Source organism: Accipiter gentilis, chromosome 4 (assembly GCF_929443795.1).
Source record: "Accipiter gentilis chromosome 4, bAccGen1.1, whole genome shotgun sequence".
Lineage (NCBI taxonomy): Eukaryota > Metazoa > Chordata > Aves > Accipitriformes > Accipitridae > Astur > Astur gentilis.
In genome coordinates this window covers 45,146,621-45,171,093 of record NC_064883.1, presented here as the reverse complement: position 1 = coordinate 45,171,093, position 24,473 = coordinate 45,146,621, and the positions used below count along the sequence as shown (strand labels likewise).

Sequence of the window (24,473 nt, the reverse complement as noted above, 5' to 3'; positions counted from 1 at the left end):
TGGTGTCTACCCCTGAGGATTCACAACCCTGCAACGTGGACTTCCCTCGGAACTTCTCCCTGGGCACTGATGAGCGATGCCAAGAGCAAAGAAGCCAAAGCCGTGCTGCTGTCACCCCACCGAGGGCCAGATCCTGCCCATCGCAAAGCGCGTATCTGAATCCACGTCCAAATATTTGGAAGAGGGCTGGAAACCCTCGGACCAGCATGGATGAGCTTAGCCAGATTTTGACATCAGGCCCAAAAACCAACTGTTGGGACAAACCACTGCGGATTTGGGCAGGCAAATGCCAGCAGTCCCGCATCCGTAAAGCCCATGGCAGCCTTTTTACTGACTCTAATGGAGTGCAAAATCTGGCCCTTAAAAGGCTCAGGTTCAAAGGTAATGTTGATAATAGATAACTAATCTACAGTAGTGTTCCTAGGGATGGGAACAGCTATTATACACCCGACTACCTTTTTATCAGTGTAATTAAAAGCAGTCGGCGTCAGAGTAAGTAGCAATGCTGCCCGCTGAAGGAATCAATACGATCCTGCCTGTGTGTGCGTGCGTGTGTGTGTGCGCCTATGACAAAGTGGATTATCTCCATCCTCCCCAAATAGCAGCTGCAAAGCAAAGAGGAAAAGGGAGAGTGGCTGAATTTGTACCTTCAGGTAAAGTTGCCTGGTGTTTCCTGGTAGGAGGGGCAGAGGCTTTGGGGGATGTTTAAATCTCTCCCCAGGAACAAAAGGGGAGATTAGCTCGACCCCTGGAAGGGATGTGTGTCCTGCCCTTTCCTCTCCCTCCATCCCCAGTTTGCCGGGACCCCCACGCCCGGGCGGGCGCTGGTGTCTGAGGGTCTGTGTGTGTGTGTGTGTGTGTGTGTGTGTTCCAGTCTGCAGTGTGAGCAATTTCACTTGAAAAGACAGAGAAATCCCCTCCTTTGAAAGTCTCAGTGTTTGGTTCTTTCCAGTAATGCTATAATTGGATGGGATTTTCTCTAATACAGAGGGAAAGTCCTTAAGATGATTTTTCACACACCACCACCCTCCTCCTCCTTTTCCTCATCCTACCTTATGCAATAAAACTCCCTTCTCCCTCTCCAGCCTCTTTGGCTCCTCTGGGGTGGGGGAGCTGCTGAAGGAGGGGGGGGGTGGGTGGTGGATTTAATACACTCGATATAATTGCAGCATCAACACCGTGGGGATTTGCTGGGAGAGCCGGAGAGAGCATCCGTTCCTCCTCTGGAAGCGGGCGAGAAGCCGCTCAGATCAACCCGAGCTTGGCTACACGGGGCGATTAGATCTCGGAGCACTTGCCAGAGCTCACATTTGCAATCACTTGTCATCCAACCCTAAAGAAAATAATCAGGGCCCGACCCCTGCCAAATTCCCAATGATTTAAATATCCCCGAATGAACTGCATTTCTAGTATAATTTCACTAGAATGAATATATCTCTCCATCTAGCTAAACACAAACATATCTTTATATATATGCATATAAAGCTCTGTGTGTGTAAATAGAAATATTCCCTACTAAGGGAAAATATATATGCAGTTCTTAATGAGAAAGAAAAAGCATTTTGATTTGAGCTAATGCAAAGTTGCAAGCCTTCCTCCAACAAAGTCATTAAAAATTGTACCTCTCTTTGTTCCGTGTGAGCCACAGAGATTTTCTGATTCACAGATAAAATTTTAAAAAGGCAAATAAATAAATAAAATCTCAGCCAGTGTTCTCTCTTTCCTAAAAAAAAAAAAAAAAAAAAAAGGGAGGGGGGCAAAACCCAGCAAAAAACCCGAACAGGCAGCAGCCACAACAACCAAAAAAACCCCAAACAAACCCCACATAAAAGAGAATCATCGTTGTTATTCCAGGGAGAAAACATCTCCTAGCCCATCCAGTGCCTCCATCCCCTCGTTTTCGCCTCTCCAGCCCCCTTTCAAATGACCCAGGGTAAGGGGAAAGCCTGTCAGCTGGGTGACACTTGCTCACAGATACAGCAAGCTTTAAACAATATGTTCCAGAGGAGCAGCAAAACTACCCGCGTACCCAGTCTCGAGGAGCTACATCTTTATAATAATACTAATCATGATTTATTTTTTTTTTTCCCTTCCTCATTTCCACCCCACCGAAAACCTGCAGATTTTTGGAACCACGCGATCCACCCCAACTCACCCCCCACCACCGCCACTGAAAGGAGAGAAATTGTTACAATATGTAGAGAGAGAAATTAAAAAAGAGATCAATTACTAGTGCCCTGTGGGGTGGATCTGGTGGATGAAGTCGTTTGCAGCAGCGCCTTCGCAAAGTCCGGGGCTGGGACTCCTGCGAATTGTGAGATGATCTGGATGAGCCTTATTGAGATTTGCATGGAAGAAGTTGATTTCTTAGCAGATGTCTTCCGTGGAGCTCTTGGATAGCTGGCTGGTTGGACTGGTGGGGAAGGGGTGTGCGTGGCTGTGTGTGTGCGTGCATGTCTGGGTGTAAATCCTCTTTTTTTTTAAATGAAAAAAGGAGGAAAAAAAAAAAAAAAAAGAAAAAAAGAACCAACTGAAAGTTTCTAGAAAGTTAGTTCAAATGCGTCCCAACCGTCACTGTGAGGAAACGGGGATTTGAGAAGAAGACAGAATGGCAAGAAGGAGCAAATGAAGAAAAGAATAATTTAAAAAAAAAAAAAACCTTCACACTTTTTTTCCTTTTTTTTTTTTTTTTTTTTTTTTTTTTTTTTTTTTTTGCATTTTAGTAGCTTCGACCCAGGGAGTGAAATCCGGGCAGGTTGTTATAGCTACCCAAATCCACAGGGGTCCCCCCTGTCTATTTAAACCCCCTAAATCTTCCTTCCCCTTTTTAAAACTACATTTTATCCCTTGGCTTGTGGGCCAACGTGCCCCCTAATGAGTATTAAAACACTATCTCCTTGCAATTAGCTCATTCCTGACTTCGCGCTCCTGATTGACAGAACAAGCCAAAGCATCAGAATTCTCCCTTTGGCAATAAGTGCTGATTGGGTCCTTTTTAAGAGAGCTACTTCAAACTTTTTTTTTTTTTTTTTTTTTTTTTTTAATATTTGCCTTCAGTGTCTTGGCTGAGAGAAGAGTTTTTTACCTCTCTGAGATTTTTTTTTTCCTTGAGAGTAGTAGAGGAAGCAAGAGAGGATTTACCTGGTCGGGTTGAGTTCACTTCATTTGACTTTTTTTTTTTAAATTATTGTTATTATTATTATTAAAATAATCATCCTGCCTCAGAAGAAAGGAAGGTTTTTGGCAACTCTGGTTAAAAAAAAAAAAAAAAAGAAAGACAACTTTTCATCAATGGCCTCTTTTGGATATTTCCTGTTTCTTTGTGGGTTGAGTCAGGCTCTGTCAAGTTACCCAATCTGGTGGTAAGTTTTATTCTTCTTCTTTTTTTTTTTTTTCTCTCATTTTCATTTATTTTTCCCCTCCTCTGTTTTCTCTGCAACCCCTGCGCTTAAGATGACTTGAAATTCTCCTTTCGTTGCCACTCAGCTAAAGAGGTGGGATTGTTCCAGCGCCAGCAAGTTCTTAGAACCTGCATTTCACCTCTTTTATTTATGCATTCACTTTGTTTATTTTGACTGGGTTATACCTGATCTCTCCTTCTCCTACTGTAAAAGAGAGAGAGCGAGCGAGAGCGATCGGAAAGTTATTTTTTTTTTTTTTAAGTGCTTTGATCCTCTCCTGTGAAGAACAAAAGGCGCTGCCTGAATTAAAGAGATAATGATACAAGTTGACATGAGCATTTCAAGGTGATTTCGAGCTAGTCAGGTGGAAGGAAGGGGGAGAAAGGATGAAAACTTGTTCCCCCCCCCCGCCCCGCTTCGCTTTAAGGAATATTTAGGGGGAAAGAAAAAAAAAAGGAGGGGGGGGGGGAAAAAAAAAAAAAAAAGGAGGTGAGAGGAGGCAGAACAACCTGGGCTGGTTCTGGAAAGGCAGAGCAGGGAGCGGAGACGGGGCTGGGGGAGATGTGCCCGGCGCTGCCGCGGAGCTGCCCCGCGCAAGATCGGCGGGGACCTGCGCACCCCCCTTCCCCTGGGATAACGCACTTTTTTCTGGTGGTTTTTTTTTTTTGTTTTTTTTTTTTTTTGGTCCGCGCTGCAGCTCCTGGGGTTGGTTTGTTTATTTGTATGGTTTTTTTCTTTTTTCTTTTTTTTTTTTTTTTTTTTCCGCGCTTTGCACCCTACGCCTTTAAGAGGCTTTTCTCTCTCTCTCTCTCCCCCACGAAAAAAAAAAAAAAAAAAAAAAAAGCAAATGGTGCCGGGTAAGGCATGTAACTGCAAGATCTGCTCTAATTACCCCCGCGGAGGTAATTGGGCTCAGGGAAGCCCTAACGCAAGGAAAGCTCCTGCTCTGCAGGAGCGCAGCGCGTAAGAAGCGCGGAGCAGAACCCGCGCGGCTTTACGCGGAGGCGCAGCCAAACCCGGCGGAGCTCCGCGCTTTGCCCCCGGTTGCGCGGGTGCGGACCCCGACATCCCCCCCCCCCCCCTTCCCCAAAACCCCCCTAAACCCCTCGGGTAAAAAGCTGCCAGCTCCGCACCCGCGGAGGTAGAAGCCGGGTTGCGCGGACCGTAAATAACTCAGAAGCGTCCAAAAAAAAAAAAAAAAATATATAAAAGGCAAGCGAATGGGCGAACGGTAATTAATTAATTATTTTTTTTAAGTGCGTTTAATCTCTGCTTCCCCCCCCCCCCCCCCCCAACCTGCGGAGGGGTGTTAGCGGGGTTCCGCGGGTGCGGTACCTCCGCCCGCGGCCGCGTTGCCCGGCGGTGCAGAGGTGAGGGTGTTGAAGGCAGCCTCTCCAACTATTTCAGGTATGTCTGAAAGCAGGGAATTCGTTGGGATGGGAGAAAAAAAAAAAAAAAAGCAATAAAATGCAAATGGGTTCTTGGGAAGACAGGCAGAAAGAGCACCTGGACGGGAGTCATTAAAAAGCAATCTTTTATTCCCAGCCACCATCTAACTTATAATTAGAAACTCGGCTTGCATTCCTGATTGGAGAAGGAAACGCATTCCTCTAATACCAACAGAAATATTCCCTTGTCACCCACCGAGGGGAGAGGAGGGCAGGCTGGGTGTCCCGTCCCCCCCGGTCCCCGGAGAAGCGGCTGTCGGGGGGGGGTGATGGTAAAAAAAAAAGTCAGGGAAAGAAGAACCGGAGGTCTTTTTCCAAACTGGGGCTTCAGGTGTGTGCAGGGGGAGGGTAGGGATGACTTTTTGGGGGTTGGGTTTTTTTTTTCTTGCCCCCCCCCCCCCCCCCCCATCCTTAGCCACCCAGCGGTTTGAGACGTTTCTTTCGCAAAAAAAAAAAAAAAAAAAAAGAGCAAATCCCCCTCAGGGCATGGAAATGCAAAGGAGGGTTTGATTGGGGTGGGGGGCTCGGAGGAGAGGCTGGGTGCTGTGACATTGGCTGCCGAAATTCCCTCTCACCTCCTCTCCACCCTTTCCCTCTTTATTTATCTGGGAGCGAATTACAAAGCCCAGGGCTGGAGTTGGGGGACAGCGCTGGAGAAGGTGACTGGGGGGCTGGAGGGGTCCCTCGGTGCACATCCCAGTATGGGCAGGGCAGTTTCTTTTCTCCCAGTCTGCTTCCAAACCAGCTGATTTAGCAAATGGATCATGCTGCTTTATTCTAATTTCATTTTCTTCTTTTCTTTCTTTTTGGGTGGTTCTGATTTTTGAAGGGACTACAGAGAGGGCCAGGAATTTTTTTAGTCTGGTAGTTCAAGTAACAAACATCTTATCTCAACCATCTCTTTAAAGCCTCCCCTATATTACCTCATAGGGACTTGATGGCTTGCAGCAGAAAATCTGTAATTTACCATTCCCAAATTGTGCCCCCTACAAATAATAGTTTCTAATTAAAGCGTAAGCTCATCCTAAAGCACACAGAGCTATGGATACTTACCCTGCTTTCAGCTTCAAGGCAATTTGAGCAAAAGCAAGGACTGAGAAACGATATTCTCCTGTAGGTTTCGGTTAATTATCCTCCCAAAGGAAAGAAATTAAGGGAAACATCAAGTGTGTATTTGTCAGGGGGAGCAAGTGGCATGTGTCTCTTACTCTAATTTCGGTCTAATTCTAAAGAAACCTCCTTTCTTGGCTGAGCTGTTTAAATTGCTGTTCCCACCATGGTATAGGGGCACCTGTTTAAAATCAGGCCACGCAGTGTTGGGTGGGCTCCGTGCAGCCCCAGATGCGCGGTACTTTCGGAAAAAGTTCAGTGGAGCAAAAGGGAAAAGATCCCCCGGAGCAGGGATGCTCCCGCGCTCCGTCCGCGTCTTTTCAGCAACGATGGGGCTGGGGGGGGAAAGCTATGGGGGCTTCTTAAAAACAGACAACTCCCAAATAACATATTTACAGGGAGGGATGAAATAGGCTTTAAAAATAATGGTTTAAAAATAATAGAAGAGGGCACCGGTTCCCATTGGGACTGATGCGGCAAGTTTTTAGGGATGCGCTGGCGTGATTTATTGTGGTACAGTAACCCCGTGGGACCTTCTCCATTGCGCCGCTCACCCTAAAGGAGCTACTGGTAGCAGCAACAGGCTCTTACACACCCAGGGGGCCAGATTAAGAGCAAAAATGTGGGCTTTTTTTTTTTTTTCAAATGTCGGTGCTGTTCATTTTTTGGTTTGTTTTTAAAAATATAAAGAAGAGACAGGAGTGAGTGAAGGAAGAGTTAGGAAATTCAGAAGCAGAATTCATGGGTGGGGGAGGTTTAAATGTAACCTGTGCCCTGTCCTGTGGGGGTCTGGGGTCCATGTGGAGTCACGGTAGCAGCACGACCGAAATTAAAACTTTTTCCAGCTAACTTGCACTACCTTGGCTGACTGCAGATGGAACGGGAAAAGCATTTTAGTTTATTTTTTGATTAGTGGCATGAGGCCTGACTTGATCTGAGGACAGCCAGAGTGCAGAAATGATTCAGAAGGGAGATGGGTTTGGTTCAGCAAGAAAAAAACCAGCAATAAAAATTAGCACAGAGCTTCAGTGCTGGGCATCTTAACCTCCTGTAGCCCAGGAAGGTGGTATAGGGAGATGGTCACGGGAGGGGATCGCTGGGCTGCATTAGAAGTACAGGCAGACCTCTTCACCGTGGGAGAAACCTGCCGCTTGGCATCTCGAACGTCGTTCTTCCCGGGGTGCGAGGCGGCTTGGTGCATGTTGAGGGACGCAGATAGTTGAAGCATGTGCCTGGAGAGGGGCTGGAGGAGGAGGAGGACATCTCTTAGGAGGAGACAGGCACCGGCTGGGACCTCATGTGGTGGCATCCCTTTGGGCAGCGGTGTGTGTCCCTTCCTCTGTCCCGTGGGTCGTGGGGGAGCTTCTGTCTCTTCTGCTGCTCTCTGTCACACCTGTAGCACATCCGAAGTGGGGTGGGATGAGATCGGCCCCATAACGAACTGGGCAAGGAGACGAGCCATAACCAGTAGTGGCAAAGTGAATGCAGTGTTACCGGATATGCCAGGCTGGTGTTTGGAAAGTGGACGTGAAGGATGTCACTGAAGGATATCTTAGGAATATTTTCCCGGCTGTGACCTGTGGTTGCCCTTGGCTTCTTGTTGCTTATTCCCCAAGACTGGTCACAAGAAGCTCTATTGGTTGAAGCATCCACGTAGGATGAAGGTGGCCAAAGCCCATGGTATCCTACAATAGCCACTCCACAGCCCATGAGGGCTGGAGAAAGCGATCTAAAAGATCTTTCCGTCTCTATTTTTTGCGATTCAGGAAATGTAAGTGCGTGGGAGCAGGGCGGGAGGGAGCCTTGCCAACAGAAAGACAAGCAACCCGGTGGCATTACTCCCGCAGCACGCTGGTGCAACACTTGAACGTGTCCCTGTCAGAGTTTGATGGCATCACCGCAATAAGAGCAGTGCACGGATAAATTCCTGGCTTGTGCTCTGGTTCAGGTCTCTTCTGGGATCTGTCCCCCTCGGGGCTGGTGGAACAGCCCCTGGTTTATACTGGGGTGGGTGAAAGCCAGGCCAGGTTCTGGATCCCATGAGAAACCCGCTTCTCCTTTTGTTACGAATCCTGGAGAACCAAGCTGAGTCTTGGCAGGCGCCGCAGTTGAGAAAGCAAACCTTAGGTTTGGCAGAGAGCAACCGTGTTAAGTGAGAGATGATCATCCCTCGTTAGCCAGGAGGGAGGCAGAGCCGTGGAAGGTCACCCAAGGGACAGCATGAGCCATGCGCCTTGGCACCAGAACTCCTAAAACAATCTCTAGAGCTCGGAAATATGAATTGCATCTACCCACTTCTCTTCTGCTCGAGTAGCTGGAGTGGAGGATTTTGACATTTCCGAGGCGAAGGCATTCATCCTCATTGCCTCCGCTACTCTGCGGCGGGTTGCGGTGCGATGTTCAAGAGCTGTTGTGCTCCTCTCCAGAGGTGGCTGCATTTCAGCTGTACCTGGTGCAATCCCTGTACATGCAGCCCTCTCCCACCCTTGCCCCAAGGCTTGGGAATTGTCTTTATATACATGTATCTACGTTACAACAGCATCTTTCATGGCCCTGTTTTGCCAGGTAGCGTGTAATCAAGGAATGATGTTTTAGCCTATTCTCAGATAACAACTCACCCACCAGGTTGGATTTTCCGGAGCACAGCGTGGGTGATTTGCACCCAAGCAGCAATGGGGCTAGAGGACAACTGGGTGGAGGGGATCTTGCTGGGTAGGTGTAAGTGGTAGGAAACAGCCCTTGCCTGGTCCATGCATAGGGTACAGTGTGCAAAGGGTAAGGGAAGTATTTTCCCAGCTCTTCTTTTTTGTGGTAGGACTGGAGAAGCAGATTCTAATGGTATTTATGTTGCTTCTGGCATAGTCCAGGCATGGAGGAGCTGTGTTGGTGGGATTAAATGACTGGACCGAGATTACACAAGAAGCCTTTCTCACAGCAGGAACTGAAACTTTTGCAAGGTTTTAGCAAGAAGCCCCTGTTTCAAACACAGGGAGGGGAGGACTCTCCCAGAAAGCACAGTGTGTGCTAAAGAACAGCCCTCATCTGCTCAGATTTTAGGCTTATTTTATTAAATTGTGTTGTCCTGCTACATATTTATTGCGTTTTTTTTCTTTCAATTTTAAGAGGACTTTATCAGTTAACCTGAAAACCGGCAACTGATATTCAAAGCATTGAACGAAGGCATTGCTTCAAAGAAGCAAGCCTTTCCTAACTAAGATAAGGAAAAGTGAATCATTTTGCTCCCCAGCCCTTTTCAGGCAGCCCCAGAGGCAAAATAAGTCCTTTACAGACATTTGAACACCTCTAAGACTTCTCACCTGAAAACCCTTGAGCACCTACTAACATGGCTTAAGCTCTGATGTGTGCCCAGGAAGGGAGAGGATGTTTTTTATTCCTATTTTGCAGTTGGGTAAGCAGAGGTAGAAGAATTTAAAGGCCCTGCCCCGGACCTTGCAATAAACCTGCAGCAGGGCTGGGTGTAGCATCGAGATACTCGGTTGTCCGGTTCACCGAGGGAAGTCAAGTCTTTCCTTCTTTCTAAAGACCTTTCTGCACAGGCCCCATGTCCTCGGGTGCTATTGCAGTGCACAGCACCAGGGCAGGGTAAAGAAGTGTCTGCTTCAGGGGCAGTAGACATTAATGAAATTAATGAAAAAAGGTGAGTCCTGTTCTCCTCTCTGAGCTCCTGTGCCACCTAGATGAGCCATTTCACTTGTGCACATGGCATTTCTTTTTCCAGACTCGGCTCTACAGCTAGGCCTGCTGTAGGTAGAATAGTTGGAACAAGGGGATGGCCATAGTCCTGCTTTCTGTTGGCCAAAAAAAGACTTTTTGACTGTTCCTTCTAAAGGGTCAGGCTGGCGGAGCCTTGACTCTTGCTGTGAGTCTGTGGCCTCTCCTAGGAAAGAAAACTCAGGGATTACTGATTGTGCCAGGGGAAACGAGGCTGATTCACTGGAATCTCCATCCCAAATCTATGGGATCCCTTTCCTGCTTGCATCCCGCTTCCTGCAACTGGGATGAGCCAACTCAACTCCAGCCCTGCAGCAATGCTGCTGCTTTTCCAGACAGGGGCTGCCAGTCTCTGCACCTCTTCCTTCATCGCTAGTGCTTAGCACGGGTGCAAAGCAGCAGGGAAAGGAGGCTGTTCTGTGCCAGGCCTCCCGAGGAACGCACGTTTTTGCTTTGCGTGTACGGGAGCGCAAGAAAAGCCCAACGGGACAACCGTGACTTGATGCGCCCGCTTCCCCCTTGCTCAGCATTTGCCCTTGCCTTCCTCCCGCGCATAATTCAAATAGCCCGGCCGCATTTCAAAGGGTTTTATTAGGCGTAATGACAGCACTTCACAAGTGTTGCACAAGCGTGTCACAGGGGAAATCCTCCGGGCTCTGAGTCACAGATGCTCTGTTTGGGCAGCTGAGCTGTATGCGGTACGATGATGAACGCAGTTGGCTGTGTGATGAGCAGGCAGTCTCATCCCCAGGGCCTCCTGCGAGCAGGGATGGCCCGGTCCTACTCCCACCAACATCCGTGTTGAAATTTCCTTCCCGGAGCAGGACTGGACTCATGATCTTACTCTGGATACCAAAGGAAACCCTTTGGGGCCAAAGAATGCAGCTGGGAAGAGGGGAGGTGGAGTGTGCAGGGGGTCTGGAGACCATTGGTGCAAAGCAGAAGGGCTTTCTGGGCTCAAAATAGGCACCCGCCGTCTCCTGGTGATGTGGAGCTCGGTGCTTTCTGCCCAGTCAGGTGGTGGCTCATGCTGGGGTGACGGTACCAGTTAAAACCATTGAAATATAGTGGAAAGGAAAGGGAAATAGCAGGGGGGGGTGGAAGTATTGGCCAGAGCACGTTATGTCTTGTCCACACGTTCAGCTAAGGCTGGATGGGACACAGCCCCAAGGCTGCAGTAAGAGCTGTTCCCATCCTGTCTCACTAAACCCAACTCTGCTTTGCTGACACCACTGAGAGCCAAATGAAGGCCCAGGGTCCCTAAGAGCCAAGATAGGTCAGTGGGGCTTAATACTGAAAGGAGAGGAATACTCAGGAAAGTCTGTAAGGGCAAGAGCCCTCCTATGATATAATCACCAGGACTTTGCTGGATCAGGCCCAGGGTTGGTGTTGCAGAAAAGCCACTCCTGAAACTGTCTATGCCAACTGTTTCCATCTAGCCTGGGCCATTCATAATGCTTCTCTTCCCTTCTGTCCCTTTAAAAGTGGCAAGGTTTGCTTTGAGTCCTGTTATCATCTTAGCACAACACGTAAAAATTCATTAGTTCATCAGTTCACTCCAAATTCTACCGGTACTCGCGAAAAACAAGGGGAGGGAAGAAGAACTGATACATTAACTCCCTTGTTCTGAACTCCTAACATAGCGCACTGCTTTTAAAAACAGCCTGCAAACCAGGGGAGAGCGTTATGCATCACAAAGATGTTGTTTGCCTCTTTTCCTTGTCACCTGCATATGCACAGTCCCCTTCCCACTTGGATGTTGCTGATACCCAGAGATGTTTTGCATTTGTAGAGCCTGGGCCATCAAAGGAGTTCAAGGTGTCCTTGGTCTTCTCATCACAGTTTCTGTTCTGGTATAAATAATAGTCAGTTATGCTTTGTAGAGAGTCACTGGTAGAGTGACAATTCTTAGCAGGGATGCTGTTACTCTTCCAACATGGATATTCCTCCACACTCTATTGGTGTGAAATGCTTTTCTCTTTTCCTTTCTCACATCACAGGACTCTCAAGGCATCCCAGGTGTCCTGGATGGTCATTTCTCCTCTTCCACAGGGGCTCTGTAGGCTCAAAGTGTGTTGGAACAGGTTTGTCTAGAAGCCTTGGATGGTGCCTCAGGGGTTCCTAGAGCTCAGATCATGGCAGAGCCTCACATTTCTGGCCTGGCCTCATGTCTATCACAGGTTTGGAAACTCTCCTGGGTGCCATGCATCAGCCCTAGTGTTCAGTTAGGCCTGTCTTCCAGGAAAGACCGCTAGTCCAAAAAGGAAGATGCCCAGGTTCCCATCAGGAGCCCATGCATAGGTTCTACTTCCAGTTAAGATGCTTGATGGCATCCTGGTTGTCCTCAGAGGCCTGGCAGGGATTGTATACAATCCACTGATGGCATTCCTCAGCAGCAGATGGAGGCCGGTCAAGAAAACCCTAGAGCATCTCAGTGGCACTTGATGTCTATCTGCAGGCAACTGAGCAAAGCCTTGGGTGGAATTCATTTTACCCATTACGTGTCTGCAGTTTAGATGTCTCCATCCAAGCCAGGTGGTCTTGGATCCTCTCATTGTTGGGGAGAAATGGGCACTTTCTTATGGTGCAATTGATGTCTTGGTCCTTTGACTGAGCTTGACTGGTTAAATCCTCTGAGACTATGGAGGAGTTAAGGCAACCAGCTCAGGGATATCTCCACCACTGTCATCCAGGTCTAGTCAGATTATACCCAAGACAGGGAATTTACCTATTTCCTAGCTGTTAAAATATAAGCCCTAATTCCTACTGCCTGCTGTAATTTCACATGGCTAAAATCAAGTCATGGACTTTTTCTCCATCATCTTCTTGTATTTTAACAAGCTCCGTAGTGCGCAGTGCTCATCGGTGTATTGGAATGGGTGCAGCCATGGTATGCTATTGCAGGAATGTGCACGCCATCCAGGCAAGTCCTGAAAACCTCTAGGCCACCCCTCTCCTCAGCAAATTCACACCAACTTATAGTTTGTCATGTCTCAGCGTAGCTGCTGAAAGCCTACGCAGTTTGACTGTTTTGCAGCTTTCTCTGGAACATATTTAATCCTGCTTCTAATCCAGCACGCTCCAGAGCACAAATATATCCTCCCAGTGCTCCTTATCCTCAAACACATCCAGAGTCTCCCACCATCCTCCAACCACGTCCACAAGTCACTGACTCAAGCTTGTAATAGAACTTCACCTCAAAACTTTTTAAAAAAAGATATAAAACGGCTTTCTTGCTTCCCTATCACGACAGTTATGTGAGCAGAGGACACAGTTGCTCTTTTTGATGCAGGAGTTGTATTTGCATTTTGGAGAATTCCTCTGACTTTTTTTTACTTTCAGTTCTCTGAAATCAAACCCTTTTCTCTTTTCCTAGCCTACAGCTCTTAATATCACTTTCCAGGTTTGTATTTCCTCTACATTTCTGTTGGCATATGCGGGCTTATGGCAGAGGTTATGCACATTCAGGTTTCCAAGGAAGTCGCTGTTATTCAACAGAGCGTACGTTGTGGGACGGAGCAGCGAGAAAAGGCAGAGCCCATCTCTGCTCCAGCCAAGCCTGTGAAATGAAGCCAAACAGCACTGAGCAGAGCAGGAGTTTCTTCTGATTCCAAAAGGGTACACCTTGTCTAATAGAGATATTTACTAAGGGGTGGGAAGGCAGGAATGAAACTCCTTGAACAGTTGCCAAGCCTACCATTCAGTTTGTCCCTCTGCCCCCAGAAGAGCAACAATAGAGCCTGTTGCTAGACAGTGTTATGTGGCATGACAGAAAGCAACTCTAAATCCTTTGCAGGCTGAGGGACACACTTAAGGGAGCCTTTCTATTTTTTTATGAGCCTACAGTAGCCAGGAAGAAATGGGACAGTCTAAGCTCTTGCTGGACAGATTTGTAGATTTTATTGGGAGACCCACAGGTCCTTTAGAGGCATAAAAATCTGCATAATGCTGGGTTTGGGGAGATCCAGGTTTGATTCCTATCCCAACTGGAGGGAGAATCATCTTGCAACTTTAGCAGTCTCTAGCCAAGTTTCCTTCAGAGTTATTGGCGAGAAATAGGATGCAACTCATCTGACGTGTGTTAGACATTTACTTTGGGATGAGATGAATCACATCCCAGCTGTGCCAGTTTTCTCACCATTGCCTGCAACAGGATCCTGGATGACTAGGTCAGACTAAGATATCTCCTTTTAGACAGATGAATCCAGCTTCTTTTTTTTTTTCTTTTTTTTTCTTTGAATACACTCCTAAAGGCTAGGAGCATCTAGGCATTTGATGATCTACCTAGACATGTAGAATACTGAAAGAGGATACTTCCATTGGAAGACCCTTTTGAAAATCCTGGTGGGTGTTGCTTTACATCTGTAGTGACCGAATTACCTTTAAAAAAAATCACTTCAAGTCCTGGTGTTGCATTCCACATGTGGATAGAATAGCTGAGCAAAAATCCCATATCTCAGAAGGGTATTTGAAGGAAATTCTTTTGAAGTATCAATTTCTTGCACATTCTTCCATGGGAAGAGCAGCCTGGATGGATTTGTCATGAAATAATTCACCTTACTGATCCAGACCAGGAGAGCTGGGTACCTCATTTGATCCTGCACACCACAGGAGTGCTGCCTCTCCTTGTGGATTGGCTTTGTAATGATGGTAGAGAGCTGTCCTAAAGGCTCTGAGAACAGTACCCTTCTGAAGATGTGAAGATGGACTAAAGGTGTTTTGAGGTGTGTGTTGATATTGTCTATGATTTTCTGGCAGCGAGGGATCCAGGGACTGGGAAGCTCAGTCCAGCCTAGCTCATTCACCAGCTTGCTTGAACAAAGGCTGCTGATTTTTTTCAAGGCCTGGATATGCTCCCATTTACAAATAGTGTAAATCTACAGAGAAAGAAAGTGGCAGCCTGATCTCCAGGGTCTGAAAGCTGTTTTGCTGCAGCATTAGCAGAGGTGTGGTTTGGTCACCATCTGGAAAGATTTGCTGGTGGAAGTGCTCAGACAAAACAATAAGAGGCTAAGTGGAAAAGGACAGAAGTGAATCCTAGAACCATAGAATGGTTTGGGTTGGAAGGGACCTTAAAGATCATGTAGTTCCAACCCCCTGCCATGGGCAGGGACACCTTCCACTAGACCAGGTTGCTCAAAGCCCCATCCAACCTGCCAGGGATGGGGCATCCACAACCTCTCTGGGCAACCTGTGCCAGTGCCTCACCACCCTCACAGTGAAGAACTTCTTCCTTACATCTAATCTAAATCTGCCCTTTTTCAGTTTAAAGCCATTATTCCTTGTCCTATCACTACATGTCCTTGTGAAGAGTCCCTCTCCATCTTTCCTGTAGTCCCCCTTTAGGTACTGGGAGGCTGCTCTAAGGTCTCCCCGGAGCCTTCTTTTCTCCAGGCTGAACAACCCCAACTCTCTCAGCCTGTCTTCTTGAGAGCCCTCTCCTATGGGGGAGGATCAGCCCTCTGATCATCTTCATGGCCCTCCTCTGGACTCACTTCAACAGGTCCATGTCCTTCTAATGTTGGGGACCCCCGAGCTGAATGCTGCACTGCAGGTGGGGTCTCATGAGAGCGGAGCAGAGGGGGAGAATCCCCTCCCTCGACCTGCTGGTCACACTTCTTTTGATGTGACCCAGGATACAGTTGGCTGTCTGGGCTGCAAGCGCACATTGCCAGGTCATGTTGAGCTTCTCATCAACCAACACCCCCAAGTCATTATGTGACTATTTAGACACATAATTCTTGCTTTATGCCTTAGACTTATTGACTGCAATTGCTACAACCTGATCACTTAACTGATTTTATTGAGCTGGCCCTTGCCAGTGGATTGCAGTGACTGGTCCATGAATACCCTTAGCTCATGCTGAACGTGAGGAAAAGCGAGTTAGCTCTGTTGCTTTTATTGAAGTGCTTATTTCTCCTCACGTGCTGTAGAGAGAAGTTAAGGAGCACAGATTTAGCTGTCTAACTATTAGACACCTTAGGTTAGTTGAGATGCATCCCACTGTAGGTTTGCAATAATAGGTATAACAGCTTCTAACATCATTAAATCATTCAATCCAGAAACCATCTTATGCATCGTCATGTGCCCCAGGCTGGTTTAAATATACCTAAATCAGAATTGTGAAGAAGTAATGGATATGAGAGGTAGTTAGCACTGAGTCATTACTAACAAGAATATCGTCTGGAGAAGGAAGGAACTTACTGGATCACTGCCTTTTTCTAACAGGATGGGTCATGGATATTAGTGGACTGATTACAAAACCTAAAAGTCACTTGCAACAGAAGACTAAGGGCACAGTGGGAACAAGTTTTTGCCTGAAAGAGTATACCATCCAGACAGATGGGGCAAACAACTGAGTTGAAAGAGAATAGATAAGACACATTAGCAGAAGATTGGGAATCAGACAGGGAAATGCTAATTCAGTGGCCACTGAAATCCTTGATGCAACTTGCCCACAGGCATAAGGGAAGTCTGTGATAGAAACCAGCATTGAGTCCATCTGTCCTGCTGACGCAATGTGTCGTCTCAGTCTCCTGGTGAATGAAAGGTTCAAGCTCAGTCGTAATACAGTGTCTTGTCAGTACAGCTTTCTAACAGCTCCACTAAAATTACAATTAAACTGTCGTGTTTACCAAAACTGTCTCAGAACTGTAGTGCAGAAACTAATTCAGGGGTTATACAGTCTAGCATATATTTACAGCCACAGATATAGTGGTGGTGTCTGCCACCAACAGTGATTCTAGGGTTGGCTCCTGTTGCCTCTGACACTGGTACCCAGAGAGAATACATTGAGAAATTCTGTCTTGCACGTAAGCTCCAGAAATAGGGCAATACGGGCTCTTGTTTGGATTCTTGCATGCAAGAACCCAGTTTTGTCCATCTCTACTACAAGGGTAGGGCAATATGCAAGACCTTGGCTGTCTAATGATTGCAGCCTCTGTGATAAACCAGAGGAAAAAGATAACTCGGGGGCTAAAGCCCATGCTTAGGACATGAGACCTCTCATCATATCCTTTCTCTGCCCTCCACAAGCTTAAACAAATAGCTTGGTGACCTGGACAGATAAGAACCAGAAAGCTGGAAAACAAGACAGTTTCCCACAGTCTCTGGCAGAGGCAGGCCACACACATCCCATTTCAATGTACAGTTTGGGGTCATTGAGCAGAGCCTGAGGTACAGGAGGAAAAACTGTGCTGGAGTTACCTTTGACTCACTGTTTCAAAAAAACCCCAACACTGGGGTGAGCATAACAGCCAGGGCAGCTGGACATACATGAGTCAGTACGACAGAGACCACGAGTGAAGAGTTTAGGTTCGTTCACGTTATCGTAGAGATGTACATAACGCTTACGCATTGCAACCATGCTGAGCAGGATTCGTCATACTCCATCTCAGAGCTGGACATCTCATCTGAGGTAGTCATCTAAGCTCCCTTTCTAGTCAATGAATGAAGGCTGACACTTCCTCACTATGATTCATCAGACCTATCTTTGATGTCAATCTGTGGATGCAATGACTCTCTCTGTAGCAGCCGGTCTCTCTGTGTTGGTGATCAAGAGAACCAAGATGACTAGTTGGGTGCCTGACTTCTGGATGAACAGGGTTAGGTCAAATGCTCTAAATCCGTCATGCGCAAATCCTTACGTTCTTCCTGCCCACAGCTGTGGGACCCCATAGACAAGGAATCTGTATTTCTGCAAAAGTCTATCTTTTTTGGTTTTCTGTGGTGCTACCCTAAAAAGTAAAGGCTGATTCAAGAAAAGTGCCCTTGCAGAAGCATAATTTGTGAAAGAAATAGTCATTTGGACTGATCTTTGTAACCAGCAATGAGCTGCCAAGCGGAGGTACAGTGACAGAGACCACCCTCATGGCCAATCACGATTCTGAAATCGCTGCAGCAAAAGTCACCAACTCATATTGTCTTCTCCTGAGCTTGAGATTTTTATGGTTCTGCTGACCTTGCTGATAAGATCTGTGCAAATTTATTCACACACTTGTGCTGTCTAGTCCTCAAATTCCCAGACTGTTTCTGTTACTGTGAATGAGGAAGAGTTTAGCTTATCTCAAATTTCATTGATCTTAAAGATGTCAGGAAAGATGCCTGGGATTTTCTTTGATGCCAGAAGGGTATGGTGGCATCAGTATAATGGAAGAGTGAGAGAAGTGGTGTGAACATCCCTCTAAACTGCCTAAACTTCAGGTCTCTACATAGGTTTTGCTATTAAAACTGTCTGGGTGCTAAGTCAGGCACAAACTTAGCCTTAGGCAGTACTATGCTAAGTTAGACTTCATTATTAATATTAGGAGAGAATAGATGGAGACACCTCAGCTGTAATTTATGTGATTTTCAGCCAGTGTTGGCCCCCTTCTCTGTGAAATTCAGGCCCTTCCAAAGTGTGTTTAAAATGCAGACCTGTAATTGCAAGGGGAGAGCTTGTGCAAAGGGACCGATGTCCCTCAGGGCATGTGCTTCTTGGCAGGCTGGGGGCAGCGAGGGGCTCATGGAAGGGCTCTCAGGTACATTGTTTCTCTACTCCCTCTCCTACAGCTGGTTTCTGCATGAACCAAGGCTTAAGCAATCCTGCTGCCTGCCTGTTTGTCCCCCTATTGACATTTGAACCTATCATCAGCTCATTGAGCTTGATTTGGCAGAGGTTCTCTAAGGTATTTGATACCCACAAGTCTCACAAAAATGGGCAGTTAAGTAGAGGAGAGATGTGACCAGTGCCCTCCTAGACGGAGAGGCTGCAGTGTATGTGCATACGTGTGTGTGCACGTGTGCATGTGAGTAAGCCTGCACGTGTGTGTGCATGCATACTTGTGTGTGTACAATGTTCCCTGGGCATCAGAAATCCACACAGGAGGACGGAGAAGTCAGTGCTGATGAGTTTTAGTGCCCACAGAATAATTCCTTGCCCTCTCTCTTTTTTTTTTTTTATTATCCATCCATTCATCTTGTGTTTCTTCCCCCTTCCTTCTCATTTTGACTATGAGATTCGTGGGAGGAAGGAGAACACGGAGGGTGTGGGCCACGCCATGAATCTCTTGACAGACGTATTGCGTTGTATGACTGAGGAAGAGATGAAGTGAGGGAACCTTCTCGTTAGGGTCAAGGAGGGTGGAGGGCTGCAGTTCTTGGAAGGTCCAAGCCACAGCTTGTCTCCTATACGAGGACAACACATACCACGCGTCCCTCACCTGGGAGGCACCTGACAGCATGGCTGTGCATTGCAGGCATTTTGGTAGAGAGTCACAAGATAAAGTGAATGAGAGCGATGACGTATTTGTGAGAATGGCCAGTTTGTGTTAAGTGAACACAGGAGCAAGACAGCTGCAGAAATACCCCCACTTCCCTGGTGGAATGGTGTTAGCAGCTCCCAGTGACATCTCCCAGAAAAGTCCGGTTAATGACTACTTTGAGGATTCTTCGGAGAAAAGAAATACCTATTATGAAAGAAGGTAGTTATATACATATATAACACATATGCCTATGTATATGTATGAATATGCATAGACAGGTGCATGCATATATCCCTCTCCTTAGCTTTAGCTTCTACTCCAAAGACAGGTCGAACTCAAGGGAAATCTTCCCTTAACTTCAGCAGACATTGGAGCAATCTCTTTGTCTCGTGTCTTAGACTCTGAGCTCCTGTAGGTCTTGATCCTGCAAGTTGCTTCATACTTTGATTCTGGGCCAGGAAAGTGCTGCTTAGCCTTGTGTTTATCCTTAAATATCTGGGCAGTTCTGTTCATTTTCTATGCACAGGCACCAAGCTGGGTCACACAGGTTGAGATGAAGCCCGAGAGCAGGGAGAGTCTTTCCTGTGTTGGGCTGATACATAGCACATTATTATACATGCTATCAGGGACATACAGTAATAATGTATGTAAATTACAGGCATATCTCTCAGTCCCATCTCCTATCCCATTGCAGGAGAGAGAAGGAACCCAGTTAAGGCTTGTATATATCTGACAACATGCAGCAAAACTTGGCTAGGTGCTGGATGGGGTTTTGGGGCATGCAAAGGCAGAATTGCAGAACTTTTGTGTGTATCCTAATGGGCTTCAGCATTTGCAAAATCCATTCATATACTACTTATCCTGATCTGCACCCAGGTCTCAGATACTATGGGTGTTGAGAGCTTCTGCTCTGAGCTCCAGAGGTTTCTGGCTGAATCCCCTGTGTTGGCCAAGACTCAATCAATGTGAATAATTGATTTGGTAGTTCTGTGGAACAGTATAATCTGTGGGCTAGGGTGTGCTACCGAGATTTGAGAAACTTGGGTTCAAAACCCTGCTTCAAATCAAGCAGAGGAAACTTATGAAGCTCATTTTCCCATACCATGGGTAAGTGCCCTAACCACTAAATTGCTGACTATGAGTATAAAGGGGACATTGCGTCCTCTAACTTCATTTTGAGAATGGCACCTTAGGGGATGGGCACATGAACAAATTACCACGAGGTAAGTTAGGGTGTGAACTAATAAGATGCCAGTTTTTCTGTGGTAACTGCCCGTGTGAATGCTCTTACCCTGCAATAAATAGAAGATGGTTCATATATACCAGAGGGTAAGAACATTCACATGGATGTTCATATGGCTCACACCCTGGTTTGACTCCCAGTAACTTGGGTCTGTGCCTCGAATCTCAGTAGCCTTGAGAATCCATCCTGAAAAAAAAAATAAAAAATCAAACTCTTCTGGTTTACAAAACACCCAAATCTGCCTTTTCTACATTTCCAATTATAATTATTTTAGTGCATTTTTGGTTTGCCAGAAATTATTTGCTGAGCTTGACTCCACTGCACTGGTTTGGCAAAGAACAGTTTCACCTGAGATCCTCGCGGCCAGCTTTAGCCAACATGGGCAGATAGTCTACTGATGCCTCACAAGCTTTACCTGCCTCCTAGTCAGAGACCTTCTGGGCACTGACATAATATTAATATCCCCATTTCTCACAGCCAGCCCCTGAGCCCTGAAGATGTTTAAACATGTGGAGATATGAAGTTAGGCACATAAAACGCTATTGAGCCATGTGGAGAAAAGGTGGTGTGGTTGTGAGATGAGCACAGGGCTTGCAGGTTGCCTTGAGGTCACTGGGTGCTCGACGCTTTTACACGCACATCCCACAGGCCTGGGAAATGGCCACAGAGGAAGGCAGCAGCTCTGAAGGGACGACCTTGATTTCATTTCTTGGCATACTGGTCTGGGAGCCTTCCAGGGTTGCAGAGATAGACAACTTTGCCTAGGAGCAGGCTGAGCATAACTGTACATGAGCCTAAGTAACTGAACAAGGGAAAATGCCTTTAAAATGTTCCAGGAACTGGACCCAATGTTTCAGTCAAAAAAACCACCCCACTTGCTTATGGGGTGGGCCCCTGTCTCATGACGATCCCATAGGCTGGCTGACTCAAGCTATCCTGAGGCATCTCCTTTCAAGTCAGATCGGGAAGATTCAATTCATCTTTGAGAAAGTGTTCCACCAGCTGGGGACAACTCTTGTTTCGAAAACAGGGCTTTCTCCGAAAGCTTGAGGGCACCTTCTGTTTCCAGCATACAAGGAGTTGTATCTGTACTCTGGTGACAGCACTCTCCCATAACAGACCTCTGAATGGAATTCACTCACTTAATTTTAGCCATGTAATGCTTAAATATCCAAGCAAATCATCTTACCTCCCTCTAGAAAGATGGGCATCTTCTGAAGGAGATTCATCCTTCCTGAGATAGGTATCTTTTTAGTGGATGTGATGAATCACTGTCTGGAGTTGCCTATCTCTCCATCCACTCTAGAAACAGCCTCAACACCTACCTTTTAGACAGCTAAAGTTGGGAGGTATGACTGAGTGCCTGAAAACCCAACAAATGTCATTGATGTGATGCCAGTTGGTGTCTGGAAGGTTTTTATCCCTATTTTAAGAGTGGCTGATGAGAAGCCTCAAGTGTTTGTCAGGTCCTTGACCTTTCTTGGAGATTTTGCCTGCAGATAAGAGGTAAAAGACCCAAATCCTCTCCGGTGCAAACAGCACAACTCTTCCGATTTAAATGCATAAAAAAACCTGAAGTAGATGGTGCTTTGCAGAGTTACTTCAGGAGAAAGAAAAAGCTTGCCATTAAAAAGTGAAAACTGAATGGGAAGGCAGGTCTACTCCAAATACCAAAAAGGCCTCAGAAAGAAATGAAAATGACCTCCCTTCCCCTGGAAAGTGAATTTTATATTCTGTCCTGAGGTAGAAGCAGAACCTGCCAGTTTTTAGCTTTGGGGTAAAAAAAAAGGATGTTAATCAGGCCGCAAACTTAACAAGGTTCAGGAGGATTTTTCAAGGCAATATTTACAGAGACATTCCAAATATTCAGGATTGTCATAGTTAATGACAACAAGTATTTGGGGGCTTTTATTTCTTTGCTTAAGGTGACATCTGGCTATTGAAGACCAGAATAAGATTCATGCAAGAAAACCATGTTCCACAAATGTCCTGTGCAGGGTACCTGCATTTCCTTCTGGACCCACTGGTTCTGGCCACTCTAGTAAAGGTTTACTGGCCTCAGGGCTGCTAATTCACATTATTCTATAGGACTGGAGCATTGTTACCAGCCTGGTGTGCAAAGTGCTAATCCATTTATGGCTGCAATGGGGACACCAAGATCTCTGCAGAGAAAATAGAAGCAATTTTTCATCACTGCACCCTTCAGAGGGCAGCTGGTGGTTTATGACTGGCCAATGGTTCAGTATAACTTTGACAATGTTTTGGAGAAATATTAAGCTGAATTGCCAACACTGCGTGCTAACCATGCTGAAAGGTGATTTAAATCACCTCTCCCTCTGAACTCGCCGTTGAATTTTTTTTTGTCTGTGTATGTGGCTCACGAGAAGGGTAGGATTCATTTTAGCAAGCTTCTGGCATCTAAAAATTAAACATCTAGTTTATGGCTTTCAGGTAGGCTCCTTTTGTAGGGACTAACTCCCCCAGAGGCAATTCAGCCCACCTGTCCTAGACACCTACCTTAGGACAGAGCAACTTGCTCTTCTGAGGCCCTGATCCCACTGTTACGAGGACAGAGGGGACCTAGGTGATATCATTAACTGGATTCCTAACTTTTAGGTGGCTACAGAGAGATGAGAGGAACTCTATTCCAGGTTACCAGCTTTGGCGTGAGCATTGGTTTCCACCATGAGCATGTGTGAGATTTCAGTCCTGGTGACTCGAGAGGGTTTTTGCAAATCTGTTGAAGTCCTGCAGCCTGGAGAACCTGTTTAAAGCTGAAATGGTGTGAACTGGCACGGGTCTATAGCCTAGAGGACGGGGACCGCAGCTGACAAATATCACACCAACGGTATTACAGGGCAGAGATGAAATATGAGGTCATTGTGGCTAGGAAGCTACGGAAGCTGCCTGCACAGTGTTATGGCTTGAGAAGTTTACTAGTACCTACACGTCTTTTCAGAGTCTAATTGTGCTAACACTATAGCAACCCTGACTCCAGGGAAGTTTTTAACCAAGCTATGAATCTCTGGAAGCTTCCTTCTTGCTTTGCTTCAAACCTCTATAGTGAGAAAATCTTTGTCTCCAGACCGATTTCATAAGCATAAACCTCGGCATTTCATTAGGCTTTTGTGGATGTGTATTCAGATGAGGCAACCTGGAAACGGGGAGATTTCCTCATAACATCCTGAGCAAATGAGAGATGTCATTGCAAATAATGTGGCTTTGCAGAATACAGGTCTGGTCTCCGCTGACCTTCAAAGTCCCATGGCTTTTTTTTTTTTTTTATTAACGCTGATTATCCCATTCTCACCGTTATGGCAAAAGTGGTAACAATTGAATTACTATGTAAATGCTAAGTTTCAGCTTTGCAAAATTTAAACAAAATTGACCTAATTTTTTCAGTAATTGAAATATTAATCTACTTTCCTGCAACTCCACGATCTCTGAACACCCTTCCCTTCACTTTCCTGCTCTTTGCATCGTGTTTCACCTAGGTTTTGAGAAACTCTTTCATTTGTTGGTACAGTGCGATCCATGCATATGCATTATTTAGGAATTCCGAGGGAATGGTGGGAGTAACAAGCTCAGCTCTTTAGCATAACACTGGTCTGTGTTTCCAGGGCTTTCTTATAAATACTGGGAGCTTCGTCCCAGAGGTGTCAGGGTGCTATCCCGCAGTCCTGGATAAATAGGGTTTAATTGCAAAATATTCTGTGTGCAGTGGATTCAGTAAAGCCAGAATTAGTCCTTTTGGACATTTTGGTGTGCAGATGTCTATGTGTATATGTCTCAGTCTCAGTATATATCATGAACGGAGTCCCATCCTGAGAAACTTCAGCATGAGGTGATTGATAGTTTGACCCATTTGAAAGTGGGTTTGTAAGGCTCTGTGGGCTCATTTCTTAAGATAACAATGAGGATTTCACCACATTTTCCCCTACTCATCCAAACAACTTGTATTGGACTGAAATGCATTTTGGGGAAGAGCTTTCAGTTGTGATCTTGAAGCTGTCAAGAGGGAGGGAGAATCCATCCTTTCTCTTAATGGACTCGGCCAGTTGGGGACTCATCAACTTCACCGTACCTCAGGTCTACATCTGAGATGAATTTGGCTGGTTTCAGTGAACCATCACTGGTTCCCATTTCACTGCTAGACTGAAAAAACCCCTTATGTAATCCAAGTATCTGGTTGGGAGATTGTCCCCTGCTAAGTCATTTCAAGAGTGCCCTAGGTACCACTGGAGGTCCTGGAAACAAGGGTTTCTGTGTTCTGTCCTGGGCTTGGTGAGGTGAGCAG

At 46.3% G+C, this 24,473-nt stretch overlaps 1 protein-coding gene across 1 annotated transcript in view; it reads left to right on the top strand.

Annotated features, from left to right (window-relative positions):
- Window positions 1-3,291: 3,291 nt before the first annotated feature.
- WNT3A (Wnt family member 3A) overlaps window positions 3,292-24,473 on the top strand; it is an 86,468-nt gene continuing 65,286 nt past the window's right edge. Inside the window, exon 1 of the mRNA XM_049798879.1 lies at window positions 3,292-3,362. Coding sequence (XP_049654836.1) covers window positions 3,292-3,362 — 71 coding nt within the window. The remainder of the gene's footprint in view (window positions 3,363-24,473) is intronic.